The following is a 19,607-nucleotide window of genomic DNA, read 5'->3' on the forward strand; positions in this document are numbered from 1 at the left end:
AGCATAGATGTGTCCACTTTGTCCTCTCTCTCAGAAATACCATACCTGCTGAACCCGTATTGGTTGTGTATACCCTAGAGTCTACCTTGCACAGTAGTATCTGCTGTTTCTTGTAAATCATGCTGCAAAATGTTCACAAGAGCTTGTTGCTTTGAAATTTTCTGTAATAAAATAAACGTTCTTACCCTCAGTGCAAGTGCTCCACAAGAGTGGAGCTTTTGAGCACCCTTGTGTCATTGTCTCCCTGAGCCACTGACTTTATTAATGTTGGAAGGGCATTACTGAGAAAACTAGTAACTTCATCAGTATCAGATAGTGCCTGAAACAACTCCAACTTCTCAACAGTCCCCTATGTGTATAAGGAAGAGAGGATTGAGAGGAAATAAATTGTAAGGTGAAGATCGAAGCAAACTTTGTGTAGTATGAGTATGATGTAGGGGGAGATAAAAGAGAAAATACCTGATAGTGTTGCTATGCTGGAATAATGATCTGCAAAGGTCGTTAATTATGCTTCTTTACCATCACTGTGATCTCTTCTGTTCCAGAGCAGCAGAGTTACACAACACAAAGGGAAAATCTTCAGAGTAACTTAATGTGACTTCAGGTGTTTATGCTTATGATCAGCTGACATTATCCATTGCAGAATCATACAGGGGCAACACAGAACAGAAATTTGCCCTTCCCATACCAAGATGAAAGGGATTCTTAAGGTTTAACTATGAAATGAGAATAAAACAGACTTTAGAGCCTTTCAGCTCCAAAGGAGCTTGGTTCTGGTCTCAGTTTGTTGTAACTCCAAGAATAAATATTAATTTATTAGGCAGTTGCTGAAACAATTGAGAGGGCAGGAGTAGGAAGTAACATCTTTAGTGGCCAGCCTACTTCCCTGGGCTCCACAGCAAATCTGTCAGTAGTTGCAGATTTAATGGGATATAGGATAGAAACCAGCACAGTCTCCCTCCTCAGAGCTCCTGATGGACAGGTGGTTAACACAGCTGTAGGCTGTAATTTCAAACACTTTGAATGAAGAATTAGAGCCTAAGATCGCACTTTTGTGGGTGAGTCTGCAGCTACCCACTCTCTACTCAAGAGGCATAGTGTGACTACCTAAAAATGTAAGGTGAACTCAGTGTTGGTGTGTCCAAAGTATGTCTGGATGAGCCCTGCAGTGGATTCACCAATGCTAATGTTGAAGCAGGAACATCTTTTGTCACATCTAGAAGCTCGTACTGAGAAAGTCCCCTCAAGGAAACTGATGGTCAAGTCCCTGAGAAAGCAGGGACATGTGAATTCACAAACAGTATGAAAAGGATGCATATCTAAAAGCTGTACCTAAAACTTTTACTTGGACTTTTATGAACAATTTCTTATTTTTAATACAATAGAAAATATTTCATTATATCTCATGTAATATATTATTCTCTCACGTAAACAAATTCCCTTTAAAAAAGGAATACTTTATGTGGCACTGTAGGAACCTATTGGTGCTTTGTTTCTACGTTAAGAGAGATACTTGTATATTCCTATATCAGTAATCTATCAGTCAGCATATTTGCTTTTGGGTATGTCCTCTAGAATTTTCAGAGACACTGGAATTAGTTAGGAATAAATTGTAATTGAGTTATAAGTAGGATTGTGTGATGCTGCTCATCTGTGATGTATTTGTGTGCTTAAATAGGTTTCTGTCAGCAAATCACAAGTGCCAGCCTAACTGAGTTTAGGAGTGATCTCCACCCTCTGCAACTCTGAAACGTTTCAGGTCACGGCAATTCGGTGCAGTCTGCCTGTCCTCACTTTCGGTTTCGCTTCTTCCGGCGCTGGGCAGTGTGTTTCCTCATGGTTTTTGTGTGCTGAGAAACTTCTGCAGTGCCTGGGTGCCTCTAAACTGAAGGAGATAAAGCCCACAGTGGTAAGTGGATGCTATTCTTTGCTTTCTTAGTAATAACGCGAGTATCAGAGGTACAAAGCCAAAGTACTGCTCAGGAGCTTGGGTGATTTCCTTGATCTTGGATTTCTCTTAACTTGCAAATTAGCAAAGTCTGTTCTACTGCTGTTTACTTAATGAGTGTGCTTTGGTGTTTGTGCCTGGATGTGGTGTCCCTAGCTGGCAGGGGGTACTTCTGTGCTTTCAAAAAAAGAGGTAATATGGGTGAGGTGAGAATGTCCCTCCCTGGGAGATTCTGGAAGCCCCCCTGCTAAATTCTTCAGTTTTTTAAAGTTCTTGCTCATAATGTTATCATAACATTAAAACTGTCGTTAGTTCTTTTTTTTTTTTCCATAAGTAGTCTTCTGTAACACTGTCCTGCAAGTCTGATAATGGGTGTGTGCTTTCTTCACTGGATCCCCAACCAAAGCATAAAACACCTCAAGCTGAATCCAGACTTCCTGCAATGAAAAAGGCAGCCTGTCAGGCCTCACTGGAAGTCAGACAAAGAACCTGATTTGTGTTTGTGCAGCATGTTTCTTGTGCCTTTCAAACTTAAAGATGAGCTGACAACAACTGCTAAGGAGCCTGGCAGCTCTCTGATCTCCCTAAAACAAACCCTCAGAAGGATGCATGTCACAGGTAAAGCTTTTGTTAGACAAGCTCCCCCTTTGTTTTCCTTACTCTTATAGCAGCCGGAGTGCAGAAGCGTGAGGCAGGACAAGTGGTCATTTATTTTACTCAGCTACAGGGACATGGGTGCTGTGTTCAGCAGCAGCTGTAGCAGATCAGGCTGTCTGCAGGACTATCAGGTTCAGTTATTTGCTGTCCCCCTCCCTTCCCTGTTTGCCAGTGGCAGGTGAGTGGAGACCTAGGCTGTGTGAGCTGCAGGAGATGGGTCAGGCCCATGTGCAGTGTCCAGCAGGAATTGGTTTTTCATTAAGGTTTATTTCAAATTGTCTTTGGTAGTCCTTTGTGTATGCTTTTGTTTTAGGTTGCTTTTTCTCTTGTTTATATCCCTACTCCCGATGTATTTTACTGATGTCTGTCCCTGGATGGCCAGGTTGGTCCCACAGAGGCACTTATAGGCTTCTTCTTTGGCCGCTATAATGTAGCTTTTTGTCGCTGGAATAGTCCTAATGTGTGCCCTCTGAAAAGGCAGGTCACTTACGAAGCCAAACTCTGCTGGGGTCTGACCTGCTAAACTCCTGTTTGGCTGCAGGTTGCAGTGTCAGTTCCTTAGTGTTTTGTTATGGTATTGAAAACTCTTCTCTTTAAAAAGCATCAGTTCTGAAGGCTTTTTTCTGTACAAATGTGCTGGTTTAATTTCTATTTCATTGTTTGCTATTGAGCAATATCTAAAGTGCTCCAAGCTAGATCATGTTAATTAATCACAGGTTCCAAGCAAAGGAAGATGTGAGCTGCAGCACTAAGAAAGCTCATATTCCTGGGAGTTAGTCTTTTGAGAAGCTCTTCTAGATTCTTAAGTTAATTAAGTTTAAATTCCCTTTTATAGCCTGTTCTGTAGCAGGGAACTGATAGTCTTCTCTACCTGGGAGCCCATTGTGCTGACACTTAACTCATTGGTAAATTGAGGTTGGCAGGTAAGTTCCAAATTTGTTGGCAGAAGGCCATACAGGTATGTGTATATGGAGATTGTAGAAACACTTAAAGCTTCAGGGATGAAAGTATAAGCTTTATATTTTTTAGAAAAGGAAAAAAAAAATTAAGCAGAGGAACCTAAGCTTGCTTACTTACTGTTCTTACTAAAGCGTGGAAAAATATTCTGGCAAGCACTCAAAATATTTGTTCTCTGTCTACTAAAGATTAATTCTGTAGAGAATGATATGAAAGATACACTGGCCTGCTCTTGATTAGCAGAAATACTATTTAATTAGACAAGTTCTACGACTTAGTAGGCTAGTCAAACCATTCTGAGCTCTTATAGCTCTATTCTAATCAGTACTTTTGTGGAATTAATTTTCTTCCTTATCCAGTAAAGCCATATTACAAGATTACCAGGTGAATTTAAATCTTATGGATACTAAATCAAAACTGAATAAAATATGAAGGTCTGAGATTCATCAGAAATGTAATGCCTAAATAGAGCCATTGAAGATTAGAGCGCCGGCAGACAGAGGTTGATGCCCTATTGGAAATGCTCAAAACATATGAGGTGGGGTATATAAATTCTTAAATGTGTAAGTTTGCTTGGAAGTATTTGAATAAATGTATTGAATCTATGGACAGTATTTTCTCTACACCTTGGCTCCTCTCTGCTTCTTTCTCTGATTAGGTTGGTACTGATTTATTTTGTCTGCTTTTTCTCTCACACGCTTTCTGTAGCCTGGTATTCCTTCTTTTGCTATGAGATGGAAAGATGGTTAGAATTTTATGTGGCTGGCTTGTAAAACAAAAACTGGTAAGAACTGTAAAATAAAGAAGCAGTATATTAGGCATTCTTACTGCATATAACTATAAATATTTTAAGTGTAATTAAGCTCAGAGTATAGTGATTAACATTGAGGGGGCTGTCTATAGATATTTTTCAGTGTGGTTAAGCTCAGTGATAAACATTGAAGGGCCTGTGTATGATTTGTCATATTTTATGCATGTCAAAGCAATGCAAAATTAATCAGAAAGAAGAAAATGGTTGGAAATTTGCATTAATAATAGATAAAGTCTTAGTACTTTTTTGAATGTAATTATTTTTGCACAAGACATTACTATTTTTAAAGAAAAATCTTAATTTAGGGAGATTATTAGGTGTACTTTTTCTGCAGAAATGAGTGCTACTTTATAGGTGAAAAATACTGAGTGTTTGCTCAGTATAAAACGACATGTTTTTTGAGCCTGGCTTCCTTTAGCCTTCGGCTTAAGATATAAGTTGTGTTAAAATGATTGTAACTTGTACTGTGTTCATTTTGCCTTTGCAGATAAAATGATGGGAAGTGCTTATCTTTGGTGGAGCAGCTTATCTGTCAGGCTGGTGTCTGTCTGCTTGCTATGTGCATCCATTGGAAAGCAATGTCAGATCCAAAATGAAATGGCTGACTGCAGTCACCTAAAGCTGACTCAAATTCCTTCTGATCTCCCAAACAATATAACGGGTTTGGACATTTCTCATAATCAGCTAAGACAACTAGGTCCTGCAAATCTGACCAAGTACAGCCAGCTGGTTTACTTGAATGCAGGCTACAACAGCATCTCTAAACTGCAACCAGAATTGTGCCAAAGTGTGCCCCTGTTGCAGATTCTGAAGTTAGAACATAATGAATTGTACAAGCTCCCTGATAGAGTCTTTGCTTCCTGCACCAACCTGACTGAGCTCAATCTAGGATACAACAGAATAGATATTAAAAATGATCCTTTCAAAACCCTGGAGGTAAGCTTTAGAAATGTACCTTTTCATGTAAATAAAGTATAAATGGGGAAACTACTCTATGTGTGTACAGAACAACTGCTTATTCGCATCTGAAAATACCCAGCATATAATCTTCCTTCATTGTTTTTCTAAAGAAAAGGCCTAGTGGCTTCTTGTGTTAGACCACACTGGAGTCTCAGCCATCCTTATGAGTCAATGCTCTCCTTCCCCTTTTCCCTATTGTATCCTATTGAGGCATCTCTCCATACAGGATTTGTGCTGAGAGCAAAGTGGATGGTGTGGAATCTGAGTTGCCTGGGGTCTAAAAGTGGTAGCCAGCCTAAATTCTCAAGGTCAAGGTGTAATTACTCAGACCATGAAGACTAGTGCTTAGGCTGAATGCAGTCTCTCCTGGGACTTTGGGGATAGAGAAAGAGCAAAAAGGTTTTTACTCTACCTTTGTTTTTCCTGGTAGTTTACACATGGTTAAATATTTTTCTCTGTATCATCTCCGAGGCTGGGGAACCAGCAGAGGAGCTGGAAAAGACTATTCTATTGTCTTTGTACCAGGTAGGGAATCATACAAAAGGGCATAAGGACAAAAGAAAATAGAGACAGCATGTGGATACTAGTTGTTGTACAATGTTCTAGTGAGCATGCATGTTGTTTTGAACAAGTCTGAACTCTTCTGCTAAAACTCAGTATTCCAGCTCAGTTACATAAAATGTACTTGCTTGCATTATAGGACTCATGGCTCAACTAAATACAAATGAGTACAATCAGCTTTGGTGCTGGGAACAGAACTGAAGTTCTGGCCTTCCTTGCTTAGGTGCTGCCCTGTTACTGATGGAGGCCAGGCTTGGGGCACCTCAAGGCACATTCTGTGGAGTCGCCTTTAGGGTAGCATCTCCTCCTCTGCAGGTGCAGGAGGAGTCTGAGCACCTGGGCGTGATCTGGAGTATTACAAGGTGTACAGCACTGATCTTTGCAGCCTCCTACTGCACTCCACTTTCCTCACTTCCATTTATGGGGGTATTACCACAGTGAAGAGGGTAGAATGCAAGATTTAATACTGCAGTAGTTGTAACTGAAGCCAGCTGTGGACTTTAGCTTTTATTACTTTATCTGAAGCAGGAGGGCTTTCAGTGAATTAAGGAATTTTAGATAAAGTAATTTGGTTTGTAGTAGATATTTTAGCAGGTTAAGACCATGAATGCAATGAAAGTTACAGGTGTGGAAGATACAGAATGCTTCTTCCTGTAGGAGCTTGGGAGCTGCCCTTTCTTTACTACAAATTTATTCAAGTATTGCAACTAATTTCCAATTAATTAGACTCTAAGGCAATACTTCAAAATGGTTTTGTATTATAAAATTTATACTTTTCTGTTTGCATCTTCTCCACAGAACTTGAGTTATTTAGACCTATCTCATAATTTTTTGAAGTCAGCAAATTTAGGATTGCAGCAACAGTTGACGAACCTTCGTGAGCTCAGGTTGGATAACAATCAAATTGCTGAGTTAAAAAAGGAAGACTTCAGTTTTCTCAGCAACACGTCACTGAATAGTCTCGATTTGTCATCGAATCCACTGGAAGAGGTAAGAAGCTTCTTCAATAGAAATTCAACAGTAGGAACTATCATAATTTATTCTTTATGATTGTAGGGCATTTATATTACATCTTTTATCCACTGAGGTCTAAGATAAAACTATTCTGTTGTATACAGCATTACTCCTGACCTCCAGTAGTGATGCACATAATTATTTTTCACCCACTGAAATCAGTAAGAGCTGGTTCCACGAAGTTCAGAGGTCTCAAGAGCTAGCTCAAGTAGCTCTGTGAACCTTTACCATGTATTTTCTATGCAGGATTTTTTTTTGTATGTGCTGAAGGTGAACAGCTGACACACTTTCTAAGTGGGGAAAAAGTGCGATATTGTGCAAGGCTAGTTATATGATCTAGGTCTTGCTTCCTAATTAATCAAAGAGAACATTTGTTTATGGCTGTGGGGTACCCCAGAGAAATAATCATTGCAGAAAAGTGTACTCACTCCTTAAACAAGTGGGTGTTTTTTCTGCCATCTTACCTCATTGTTCTCTGACCTGTTTCTTAGTGTTACAATATAATTCTTTGAGGAGTGATGGTGTTACAGTTCTAAACTGGTTGACCCTCAACATGCAAATGTTGAATTTGCTTGGGTTTTTTCCCAGTTGATTGACCTGTAAAGAACATGTACATTAAAATTACAAGAATATTTTAAAGTGATATCAGCTTGTACCACTGCTGAGAGGCAATCCTACTGCCTCTTTCTTTTGGCTGCTTCATGCCTCTCTCTTTCTGGTACAAGCTTTAATGAGGCGATGCACTGGATCACAGGGGAAACTCTACAGTTTTTTTTGTTTTGGTGAGCTTGTAGTCAGGCTGGTTCCATGTCTGGTTCACCATGTGACTGCATGTATAGCCATGTTGGCACAAGGTTATGGCCTGTGAATAAGTAGATGAGACCGCTGCTTTCTTGGGTAGTACTACTTCATGCTAGTTTAATCTGCTCTGATTTTATGCTACTGCTGTTTGAAAAGCAGCCTTATGCATTTGAATCATTCTGACAAATGGAGTATTTAATCATTCAGCTGACATTTGAATCAAGATGAGGGGCTAGCACTATGATAGTCTTGTGACTTATATTGTGGAAGCAAGTGTGTAGTATCACATTTCATGTGTAGCTCCTGCTTACCCGGAGAAACTGGGTTTCTTCTTGGCTGTCTGAAGGCCTAAATAACTTTTGTACAGTACATCTGGTTTTGCACTAGTATATTGGGATCCCTAGTGGATACCAAGAAAAGAAAGCCCAAGAAAAACATTACTTCAATTTCTAAGATACTTCTAGGGAAAGAGTTTTAGTAGTTACAAAATTGTAATTAACTTGCATTTCACTAAGCAACTTTCTATCTTCTAAAAGAGTACTACTCAGAATTATGATAATGTTATGAATTTTAGAACTATTACAACAAGAAGTATAAACTCCAAGAAGTATTTGTGTGAACTTGGCTGTGGAAAAATCTGGGTATAGGAGTTATATTCTGCTTGAAAATCTCATTTTGAAAGCCTTTCTAAATTTTGGCTTTATGGGTCAACTTTCCTACATAATCCTCTTGTTTAAGTCAAAATTCTTTTTTCTTTTCCTTTCAGTTTCACGTAGGATGCTTACATGCAATTGGAAATCTGTTTGGCCTCACGCTGAACAATGTTGAACTTGGTGAAAATCGCACAAAGAAACTTTGTACAGAGTTATCAAACACAGCGATTCAGAACCTCTCATTGAGCCATGCGAAGCTTTCCTACATTGGCAAGTCAACTTTCCAGGGACTGCAAGGAACAAACCTTACAGTTTTAAACCTTTCCCAAAACTCTCTGTCTGTGATAGAAGATGACTCGTTTCAGTGGCTTTCAAGTTTACAATACTTGAACCTGAAGCATAACAACATTCATGTATCTTCACACTTATTTTATGGATTATCCAGCCTCAAACATCTGAATCTGATAAATTCACTCACTGGGAAAATTGAAGATTTTTCCTTTCATTGGTTATACCGCCTGGAGTACCTTATAATGGATAATAACAATTTTCCAGGAATTACTGCTCATATGTTCACAGGTCTGAACAACCTGAAATACCTGAGTCTCTGTAACTGCAACATAAACTTACAAAGAATAACTAATAAAACATTTTCATCACTTGCTAATTCCAGTTTGCAGCTTCTCAACCTCACAAAAACAAGAATTTCTACAATAGAAAGTGGGGCATTTTCTTCCTTGGGACACCTGAAAATTCTTGATCTTGGTCTCAATGAAATTAGTCAAGAGCTCACAGGTCATGAATTTAAAGGTCTCAATAATATACAAGATATTTATCTTTCCTATAATAAAAACTTGACTTTGCGAAGTGAATCATTCATTTTTGTCCCAAGCCTTAGAAAACTGATGCTGAGAAAAGTAGGTTGCAGTAATCTGGCACTTTCTCCTTCACCTTTTCATCCTCTACAAAATCTAACTGTCCTGGACATCAGCAATAACAACATAGCAAACATAAAAGACAACTTGTTTGATGGACTTCACAAACTTGACATTCTGGATTTGCAGCACAATAATTTAGCCCGACTTTGGAAACATGCAAATCCAGGTGGCCCTGTTCTTTTTTTAGAAGATCTTCGCAACTTGCGTATTCTTAATTTAAAATCAAATGGGCTTGATGAGATTCCAGTTCAGGTTTTCAAGGGTCTGTTCGAATTAAAACACTTGGATTTAGGATCAAATAATTTGAATTTGCTTCCAGCAACTCTGTTTGATGACCAAGCTTCTCTGTATTCCTTGAACCTTCAGAAAAATCTGATAACCTCAGTTGAACAAAAAGTGTTTGGCCCAGTTTTCAAGAACTTGAGAATACTAGAGATGGATTCCAATCCATTTGATTGCACCTGTGAAAGCATTGCTTGGTTTGCTGATTGGCTTAATGTGACCCAAGCATATATACCTGGATTGTGGTCCCAGTACATTTGCAACACCCCATCTAAATATCATGGTAGTCTGGTGTTGCATTTTGATAGTTCAGCCTGCAAAGACAGTGCTCCATTTAAACTTCTCTTTGTAATCACTACCACTACTGTGATGCTACTCATTTTTATTGTTCTTATCATCCATTTTGAAGGGTGGAGAATAGCTTTCTACTGGAATATTTCAGTAAATCGAATACTTGGTTTTAAAGAACTTGACAGACAACAGGAAGAGTTTAATTATGATGCCTATGTTATTCATGCAAGACAGGACAAGAATTGGGTGTCTAAGAATTTAATCTCTCTGGAAAAAAATTACCACTTTCAAATTAAGTTTTGTTTAGAAGAACGGGACTTTGAAGCAGGCATATCTGAATTTGAAGCCACAATTAACAGTATAAAAACAAGCAGGAAGATTATTTTTCTTGTGACTGAACATCTCTTACAGGATCCCTGGTGCAAAAAGTGAGTAGGATATAAAATTTTATATGTAAGGGAGAAAATTTCTTAATAGATTTTTTAACAAGGTCATCTTTTTGGCTGTGAAAGTTAATAAAAAAAATACCATGCAAATTCAACTTTCATATATTATACTTAATATATCATAATTTCAGTATCATTCCTAAGTTAAAGTTAATTGCTCTACATATACACTAGTGGAAATTTGAATCTCTGTCAATACTTTTTTCCAAAAAGTCATGCTGTCACCTGTGCAGATTGCTTTCTTTAAAATTGTTTGAAAGAGTAATAATTGGTGAGTTCACTAACATCCAAAGATGATTTTTATTTGCCTTTAAATGAGTCTTTTCACCTTTCTTATGTAGTGATCTTGAAAGGAAAGGAACTTTGCTAAATAAGGCTATATCAAGACAGTAGACTTAGGTTATATTTTGAGAGGATTATTTTTTCATTAGTTAGAAGGTACTAATTGAAGTAAGTAATGATAATTTTATATCATAGAAAAGATGTGAAGACTCCTATTTGAGTCCAGTCCTTGAGTTTGCAATGTGCTTTTGTGTGAGCTATTAAAAGAACTATTTGTTGGTTTTTTCCTCCACGTGAAAGAAAACACGTATCTTTGTCTTATTTTTGCTTCAGTTTTAAGGTGTATCATGCTCTTCGGCAAGCTATTGAACAAAGTCGGGACTCCATCATACTGATCTTTCTTCATGACATCCAAGACTACAGGTTGTATCATGCACTTCACCTGAGAAGAGGAATGTTCAGATCTTGCTGCATCTTGAACTGGCCAGCCCAGAAAGAACGAGTTAGCGCATTTCATCAGCAATTAGTGATGGCACTTAAATCTAACAGTAAAGCACACTGAATTTTGAAAGTACAGATATGAATTATGGGGTCATTTTATTGCATATTTTCTATCATTGGAAAACTAACAAGCCTTCAGGAAGACCTGAAAAATTTTGTCATGCTGGAAATACGTAAGAGTCACTATAAGTTAAATTTACTTGTCTGTGTTCATGTTTTTGCTGATATTTTAATTCACCTGCATTGAAGTGACATGTTAAAGTGGATCGTGATTGATAGTCATTTCAGTCTATGTATGAGAGATGTGGTAGAAATTCTGAAAAGCAGTGAGAATGCTTTATGTTCTAGGAAAAATGTCCATCTGATGTAGTGCAGAAAAGACAGACTCTCTAAAGGAATATGCATAAGAACATAATAATGATAAAATAGCAAATTCTGTGTAGAAGGTAGAGTGGGCACTACTGCTTGCTTTCATAACACAGGGGGAGATCTAGTGAAATTAAAATTGGAAAGCTTTCCCTTTCCACGAGAAGCACAGTGAGTAACATGGAAAACTATTTCTGTAGTTGAAAACAAGAAACAGATTTTGAAAGTGTGTTTTAAAACCTTTATTTTAAGGGAAAGCCATAGAAAGAAACTTAGCCCCGTGAGCAGCCTGTTCAGAACACGCAGCAAAGGATTGCTTATGCCTTCTGAGGGGAGGCTAGTACTGGTGACTATCAAAACCAGATTTTTCAGACTGAGTCAACTGATTGATTCAAATGTGATATGATTAAAGAAAGCATTTGCTCTTCCCTAGTGAAATTCAGAGAGCTGGCAGAAGGACATTTATACTGAGCATTTATATGCACGGCTGGTGCACCTGTACAAAATGAGTCAAGGCATAGATACTTCTGTAGCATAACCAGAAGAAAACTTTAAGGGGGAGGTGGTGCTACTCTAATTTCATTACTGAAAACTTTGTTAGTGGTGAGACAATGACAAAACCTCTAAAATAAATAATTTTATACTGTATCAGAAGTACAGTGACGGTCACAGGTAGAGCAGAAAAAAGACTTCAAAACAAAATTTGAAATCTAGTTTCCTTTTTCTTTATGACTGTATATAATTTTGCCTTTGATAGATCAGAAGAAAATTGTAAAGACATCCGATAGAATTCTGTAGTTTAATTTCTTATATATTCATCTAGTTTGATTTTTTTCCTTAACATACTTTACAGAAACATGGACTAGTTAGTAATTGCCAGAGCATTAAGGTTCAAACGTATGGGCTAGTAGTGTGATCTGGAGAGAGCTGAGAACCAGCAAAATGTGCTCTGAAAGGACATTTATAATGTTTGAGACTGGTTGCGTTTTTATGGGGTGTTTGAACATGATTTATTGTAAATTAGACATTAGACAGTCATTTGTATGTTTTTGTTAATACTTAATTGTCGTTCCAAGGACCTTAAAAAACTTTGCCAATTTTTAGTAGGTGTCAATTTTTAGATCCTTCAATAGCTCAGGAATATTTTTAATTTGCTTTTTTCCCCCCTAGCATTTCCCTCATCATTTTCAATCCCACCATTATTCCAAGAATGCTGTTTTACTGATTTAGAAAACAGCTTTCAGATAGTTCAACACTTAACATTTTAAGCAGCTTTTCTCATGATTTGTTATATGCATAGATTAAAAATGTTGGGTTTTAATAGGTTTATATGTCCCATGATGATAAACATAAATGAGAATAATTGAGATGATTTTTGGATGTACTGGAAGAGTGAAGGGCGTGTAGACTGTCTTCACTTGCTCAGGAAGTCCTGAGTGAAAACAAAACAGGCTTTGTTTACAGTTGAAGTGATAGATGATGATTCCCTAATTACAGTAATAGGATTATCCCCATTGTGATGCTTTCATCTCATATTTCTGACCTTTTCAGGTGAAGTGACAAATTCTTTCTTCATGCTTAGGCCATGAAAGTTGAGGAGGCAAGTCAGTAAGGATGGGGTGCCAGGTATGCACCATGTCAGTTGTTCTTTCTCTTATTTAAAGACTAACATGTGAAAGTGTTCCTATGTTTCCTAAATCTGTAAGATACATAGTAGCAGAATTTCTCATTCCACATCAATATAAATTGTTTAGAAAATGATAGCAGGTTCACATGGATATTAAAAATGACAAAGATGCAGAGAATGCATGGAGAAATGCTGAGGTGACGTGATACAAGAGGTCAGACTAGATGATCAAATGGTCTTTTCTGGCCCTTAAACCCTGACAAATGATAGTGTATCTAAATTCTATAAATACTTTTCTTGTTACTACAAATGCCCCCAAAGTCAGTCTCAGAACAGTGAAGAAATGTTATGAGTGCTTAGTTTTGTAATATAGCTAAGAATACAAAGTAAAAGTATTTGCTGATGAGTGAAAATAATTTTAAATTATAAAAATACTATGCATTCTAAACAGTTACTTTGAATGTAGGTACTAAAATAATTTCCAACAGAAAAAGACAAGGGCTCACAATGAGAATTAGACTGAGATTAAAAAACACAAAAGCAATAAGCATAGGGCCAATAGTAATCAGCAATTACACTTGACCTAAAGTTTTCATATAAATTTTCCCTGTTTGTCTGGAAGTTACCTAGTTCTGTTCTGTTCCTCTTCATTTGTTTGACAATAATATTGAGAGTAAATAAAAGGGCTTACTGTGGTGAAGAGTTGCAAGTGCTTTCAGGATTAGCAGTCTGTATCTGACCTTGGTGGTTTCTTTACTACCCAGTTGATTACATTATGCTGATTTGTTGAGGAATTGGATACCAAATAAATGAAAAATAGTTCCAAACTTGTAGTGTCAAAGATATTACCTGGGACTGAAGAGCAATCATCTCTATTGAAAGCAGAATATCTAAAGGACTTGAGCAAGGCAGAATGTTCAAGTCTGTAGATTTGGGGTAGAACCTTGACTGTTTCTGTGGTTCTTGAATGACAAGGAGTAATGAACAAGTTAGTGATGTTCCTAGTAGGTTCTATTTCAGGTCTTCAGACATGGTTGCTTTGGGGCTGCAGCTAAGATAAATACACTAAACACTAACATGCTCAATTATGCTACTTTCACAGTGGCTTTGTCAAGGCTTTTTGACATCGTGAGGAATAAAGGCAGATCGTGCAGCTGTTCGGTTTTTGTGGGCCTATTCCATAAGGTTTGGTCAGAACATACTTATGTCAGTTTGTAAGAAAAAAGGCCAAGGCTATCCCAATTTCAAATATCAGTCCTGTATTTGGTGTTGTGCGTGCCCTACCCTGCCACCCCATTGCACTCCTTGATGTGCTAGTAAGACAAAGCAGGGATAAAATTCCCCACTTGGTATCCTTCATTGTCATCTATTAGCAGCTGCCAGCTTTAAGTTGACAGTGCAACTAGTTGCTTGATGTATATATGTATAATGGAGAACTGTACTAGCTTCTAGCCTGTGCTGTTCTTTTGGATGCTGCCAAGGGCCATGCTACCTGCCATATTCTGAGCTGACACCATGTTTGTCCTGGCCCTACCACTAGCCATTGCAGTGTCCCCAGACTGCTGCTAGCGTGGCTGCTCATCTTTCTATCCAGATATCCCTATGTTGCAAAGCTAGCATGGTGTTTGCCCCAGGCACGCCCCACACCCCCCCGTGTGCCTCCACCTGCCTGGTAGTTGTAGCAAGAGAGAGAAATGACTTTGATCCTGGGACTGTTGGATAGCATCTTTGCACGTGGGGTGTTGGTCCTCGCAGCTCCTTTTTGCGGTTGCCTGATGTAGTGTAAAAAGGGGTGCTGGATCGGGTTGATCTCGCTCCGTGTTTCTGTTAAAGCCCTTCCACACACAAGTGCGTGCAGTGCGCAACAGAAGGGTTGAAGTGGGGCCCTGCGACCCTGGGGGGGGTCTCTGCGCCTTAATATAAGGTGGGATTTTAAAGGGAAAATGCCGTGCTGTATTAACTTACAAGCTCCAACAGGTTACTGCCCTACGCTCCCATATGACTCTCAGGTGCGTAGGCCGATGGCGGCTCGCAGGCTTTTTGTACCGTGCCCAGGGCGGTGCGTGCCTCGCCGGGGTTTGTTTAGCCTAGCAACGCCGGCGGGGCCGGGCAGGAGGCGGCGAGCAGCCCGGCTTGCGGGGGCGGGAAGGGGCTCCGGCCCCGCCGCCATGAAGGTGGCGGCGCCGGACCTGGGTGCCTTCCTCGCCAAGCTACGCGCTCCCCCCGGCCTCCGCGCCCCGCCACCCCCCAGCCCGCGCCCCCCGAGCGGCGGGAGCTGCGCCCCGAGCAGGGCGGTGCCGCCGTGGGGAGCGGGCGGCCGCCCCCCGCGCCCGGCAGCCGCCGCCGCGGACAAGGAGCCCGGGGGGCGGACGGGCGCCAAGGCCCTGCTCATCACCCTGCCCGACATCGGGGAGGAGGCGGCGGCGGCTACGGGCGACGGCGAGGAGGCGGCCTGCAGCCCCAGGCGCCCCGCGTGAGTGCGCGCCCCCTGAAACCTCGGGGTGGGAGGCAGGGGTCCGTCCGTGTCCCCCCCTTTCTGCTCGTGCGTGTCCTGAGAGGGACTGAACATCTCTCTACGCTGCAGTTTCCTTCCCCCAGGGGTATGCTGGAGGTAGAAAAGTGCACCTTCAAGAGTAAAAGCGGTGGTTTTCACGAGGGCAGTTTTCGGTGCCTGTAGGAAGTAAAGACCTGGGGTACGCTTGGGGTCCGGCTTGAAAGGCGGGCGGCTGTATGCCGGGGGAACGGAGGTCGGAGCCCGGTCCCGCATGGGCAGGAGAAAACGCCCCCGTCCCCGAGGGGAACAACGCCCCAGGCTTGTAGAAGAGGCTGAGCAGGGCGAGCAGCCGAAGTCCGGAGGGAGCGAGCGCGGGGTATGCAGAGCTTGGGCAGGGATGGCAAAGATACCGCGTGCAGGTGTATGAGTTGTATCAAAGTCTGCCCCGAAGTTGCAGCGGTGGGGCAAAGCAGGCATTTCAGTCACTGCCTTGTAAAAATCTAAAGTGTCAATAACGGCTGTGAAATTTTGTTTGGATGCTTCTGTGTGTAATCTTCAAGCTACACCTGGAAATGTTGAGGTTTTGCTGAAGATAAAAGAAGCCTGTTAAGTGTGTGTGCTGTAGGATTCAGTTGGTGATATTTTGCTAAAGCAAAGGTACAGTAAAGCAGAAAGTGGTTTCTTAGTATATGTAAAGCAGGAGATCTTAGTAAAGTCAGTAATAACTGTACTGTATTGGTATTTTGTACTCTTACAAAAAACAAAGGGCTACTTTATATATTACATGAACATCGTGATTGTTGCTTCTGTAGTACTAAACTATGCTAGTCTTTGTTATTACTCATAATCAGAATAACAGTATTTTGTCAGGTGTCAATAGGAAGCAATATATTTTACAAAGTTAAGCTTTTAACTCTTTAGGACTGAAATGTCTTTAGTATTCTCTTAAACTTTCAGATGGATTTTAGAACCTCTACTTTTAGTTTGGTTTCCATGTCACGTAATATTGAAATTATAGTCCTCTGGTTTTCTGAATCAGTCTCTAGCTCTTCCCTGGCAGAGAAATTCTGCTTATTCCCCAGAATTCATGGTTGTTAGAGTAGGTATGTCAGAAGGTAGGCACCTATTTCATCCTTTTGGTATCAGTTTATGGGCTTGATGTCTGTAAACGGGGCTGATCTGTTTTTGAACATGCTAGTAGTGTTTGCTTCTGTAAGCTTTAGTAGCAACAATGTCTTGAAAGTGACTGCTTGTTCTCTGTTGGGAAAAAAAGAAGTATTTTTCTTTTATGCCTGTTTAAGCTGATCTTCTGATTTTAAGGAGCATCTCTAGTTCCTGTGTTGTAAGGTATATTAATTATTAATCTTCTAATTTATCTCCCTCTTCCGTGATTGTAAACCTTGAGCACATTGTCTCTTAGTCTTCTCCGAGAGTCCCGGCCTTTTTAGCCTTAACTCTGGAGGTGGTTGTCTATTCCCTTAGTCGTGTTTGTAGCCGTTCTCTTATTGCAGTATGTATTTCTTGAGATGCAGGGAAAAGAACTACACACAATGTTCTGTTTGTGGACATAATAAGGTTTTACACAGCAGCAAAGTGATGCTTTCCATTCCTGTCTCAGTATCCTTCTTGATGTGGACCAGTGTTTTGTTAGTGGCTTTGATTGTCACTGTATATCAAGTCTATGATGACTCCAGGATTGCTTTCTGAACTGTAACTGGCAGTCCCAATGTCAGCATCATGTAAAGATCACTTTTTCCTGAATAACCATTGATAATACATATTTGTAAACACAGACTTTTATCTAGATAAATTTATTTTAGCAAATGGTGAATGAATTGAAATATTATAATTGTCAGATAACTAAGCTATGTAACACTGTGAAAATAATACAAGTAGGAACGCAAACTCTCTCTGATGTACTGCTTTTATTTCCCCCTACTCCCATCTAATGCATTTGGGTTTGTTTCAGAATAAATTGTAAGCTCTTTCAGACTTAAACTTTTTCTGCATTTGTGTAGAATAGTAGCCTTTCTGGAATAGGGAGATTAATCTGATTTGAAGTATATTGACACAGTTCTGTTTGGAAGGTAGTTGATGCTTTATTATAAACAGTACTAGAACCAAATCATTGTTGCTTGCCTATAATTTCCTAGTAGTTGTTTCTTGGTTTTAGTACCAAAAATAAATCCAAGTGTGATGCTGTATGAGCTGGTGTTTCTGTTGAAGTGCCAATGACTTTTATCATTTAAAAAAAAAAAAAAGGTTAAATTCACTCTTACGACAAACTAACGATTTGTATTGGGATGAAGAGTAAACCTTATTACGTTAAAACTGGTTGTGTGCAGCAAAATGCTTATTTTGGCTTGCTATTTGAAACACTTCTGATATCCTCTACTTATCCCCTGTTATATTTTTGTATGCATGGTGGCATTTCAAATATTTTATTCATAGCAGTCAAGCTTATTCTAATAAGGTATTGTCTGACTTCAAAAAAAAAAACCAACAAACAAAAACAAACCAGAAAGATGTAGAAGAAGGAATAAGATACATCACTTTGACAAGGAAAGTCTATACCTCTACATTAGCATTTTTTAATTAGGTGGTTCCACTTAAGCTTTTAGAAGAAGCATCTTAATTAAATATTGAAAACTTTAGTATTCCTTGCCTAGAGTTCAGATTTGAATTTGTGCCTACAGAATACAATATTATATTATTGATAGTTACACATAGGAAGCTTTTGCTTACCCAAATGAAGTCCCTTTGTGACAAGCTTTATTACTGTTTAAAATATTTTAGAAGACAATATCAATGGCCAGTGAACTTTCATAAATAGCAATTTAAGTAGGAATAATTGGTTAATAAATGAAAAGATCCATTTTATGTCTTACTGTTTTTTTCTTAAGTGCTGACAAATTGATAGCAATCAAAATACACTGAACATGCAAAATAGTGAAAACCTGGCACTGATTTCTTCCTATCTTTCCCAGGTACTCTGAATTTTCTGAGCTTCACGACTACCAACAACTGGTCCTAATACTGTGTAGGGCTAAACTATAGCAGTACTTTCTAAGATTTTACACTTACTGTTTATTTATGTAGTGATTTTATATCCTTCTAATCAAATTGAAGGAGCAGTAATGAATAAAGCTCTTTTTCTTCAAATAGAGAACAAAATCTACTTTCATTACTCTGGTTTGAAAAAAATATTCTGCTACATAAGATCATGAAATTCCTTGGGAAGATAAGACAGTCTTATGCTACACTTACCACAATATAGTGGTGACACCAAGATACACAGATTTCTTTTTTAAGAAACATTATTATTGCTCTCTTAACATGTTGCAATAACTAGTGGAGATGGCAGCCCTTAGCTGATCTGAAGGTAAATTGGGCAAGCCTTAAGTTATGTTGTTTCAGAGTGGGTAATATTTTGTAGAAATTAATCGCATTGCTCCCCATTTTTGGAATAGTTCTAACACATGGAAAATGGGTTTGTGAACTTGGCATGCGACGGGTAGCGCTATCTGCGATGTAAAAACATCCCTGTCTGCTTGCCAGCTTGTGTTTCTCAGTAGCTCAAGCTTTGGCCTTCAATATGATTAACTTTGAAAATGTGGATATAAGTAACTTGATGAGCTGCAGAAGAGGATGGAAACTCAGATTCCCTATCTCTTAACCACTAAAAGCAATAGATCCTTTTCATGCTGTAATGCATACTAACCTAGATAGAGCATTGCAGTGTTACTTAGCTGCTCGTTTCCATTGTTGTACTGATCTAAGAGTAAAGTAGCAACGTGGTGGTTTGCCATGGTCTATTTTTTTCATTGCAAATAAGTGTAAAAGAGCTTAGAGGTAAATTTTAATTTTGCATGGTACTGTGGAAGTCAATATTCTTCTAGATGGATGGAACTAAAAATAATTCCTGACATTTTATAATATTATATGTAACATAAAGTTTTTGGTAAACTCTTGTGAAGTTTCCAGCAAGTAACTAATCAGCTAGAGAATAAATGTCAAA

The 19,607-nt window shown here is 39.1% G+C and overlaps 2 protein-coding genes across 5 annotated transcripts in view; both read left to right on the top strand.

Annotated features, from left to right (window-relative positions):
* Window positions 1-1,778: 1,778 nt before the first annotated feature.
* Window positions 1,779-14,008, top strand: TLR3 (toll like receptor 3). 3 transcript variants are annotated; one of them, XR_012835347.1, is made up of 6 exons: window positions 2,352-2,566; window positions 4,861-5,309; window positions 6,693-6,884; window positions 8,476-10,301; window positions 10,935-11,275; window positions 13,020-14,008. XR_012835347.1 is itself a non-coding variant. In XM_010310965.2 (5 exons), exons 2-5 carry the CDS (start codon window positions 4,866-4,868, stop codon window positions 11,161-11,163), a joined length of 2,691 nt encoding a protein of 896 aa, XP_010309267.2. In that variant the 5' UTR covers window positions 1,779-1,909; window positions 4,861-4,865; the 3' UTR covers window positions 11,164-12,072. The 3 variants fall into 3 exon arrangements, 2 of the variants coding, with proteins under 2 accessions (XP_010309267.2, XP_075608114.1); XM_010310965.2 differs by lacking the exons at window positions 2,352-2,566; window positions 13,020-14,008 and adding an exon at window positions 1,779-1,909 and having other exon boundaries at window positions 10,935-12,072; XM_075751999.1 differs by lacking the exon at window positions 13,020-14,008 and having other exon boundaries at window positions 10,935-12,072.
* Window positions 14,009-15,023: 1,015 nt separating this feature from the next.
* The window catches only part of FAM149A (family with sequence similarity 149 member A), a 33,567-nt gene continuing 28,983 nt past the window's right edge, over window positions 15,024-19,607 (top strand). The window contains exon 1 of one of the 2 annotated variants that reach the window (XM_075752000.1): window positions 15,024-15,568. In XM_075752000.1, the coding sequence (XP_075608115.1) occupies window positions 15,039-15,568 (530 nt within the window). In that variant the 5' untranslated portion in view covers window positions 15,024-15,038. The remainder of the gene's footprint in view (window positions 15,569-19,607) is intronic. The other variant, XM_075752001.1, reaches the window with a different exon arrangement.

Source organism: Balearica regulorum, chromosome 4, assembly GCF_011004875.1.
Source record: "Balearica regulorum gibbericeps isolate bBalReg1 chromosome 4, bBalReg1.pri, whole genome shotgun sequence".
In the NCBI taxonomy this organism is placed as follows: domain Eukaryota; kingdom Metazoa; phylum Chordata; class Aves; order Gruiformes; family Gruidae; genus Balearica; species Balearica regulorum.

Bases quoted from the DNA above. Each gene is read 5' to 3' on its own strand.
- TLR3 (XM_075751999.1), top strand. From the start codon at position 2,458: ATGTTTCTTGTGCCTTTCAAACTTAAAGATGAGCTGACAACAACTGCT. The intron at 5,310-6,692 runs GTAAGCTTTAGA...TCTTCTCCACAG, and splicing joins ATCCTTTCAAAACCCTGGAG to AACTTGAGTTATTTAGACCT. The intron at 6,885-8,475 runs GTAAGAAGCTTC...TTTTCCTTTCAG, and splicing joins CATCGAATCCACTGGAAGAG to TTTCACGTAGGATGCTTACA.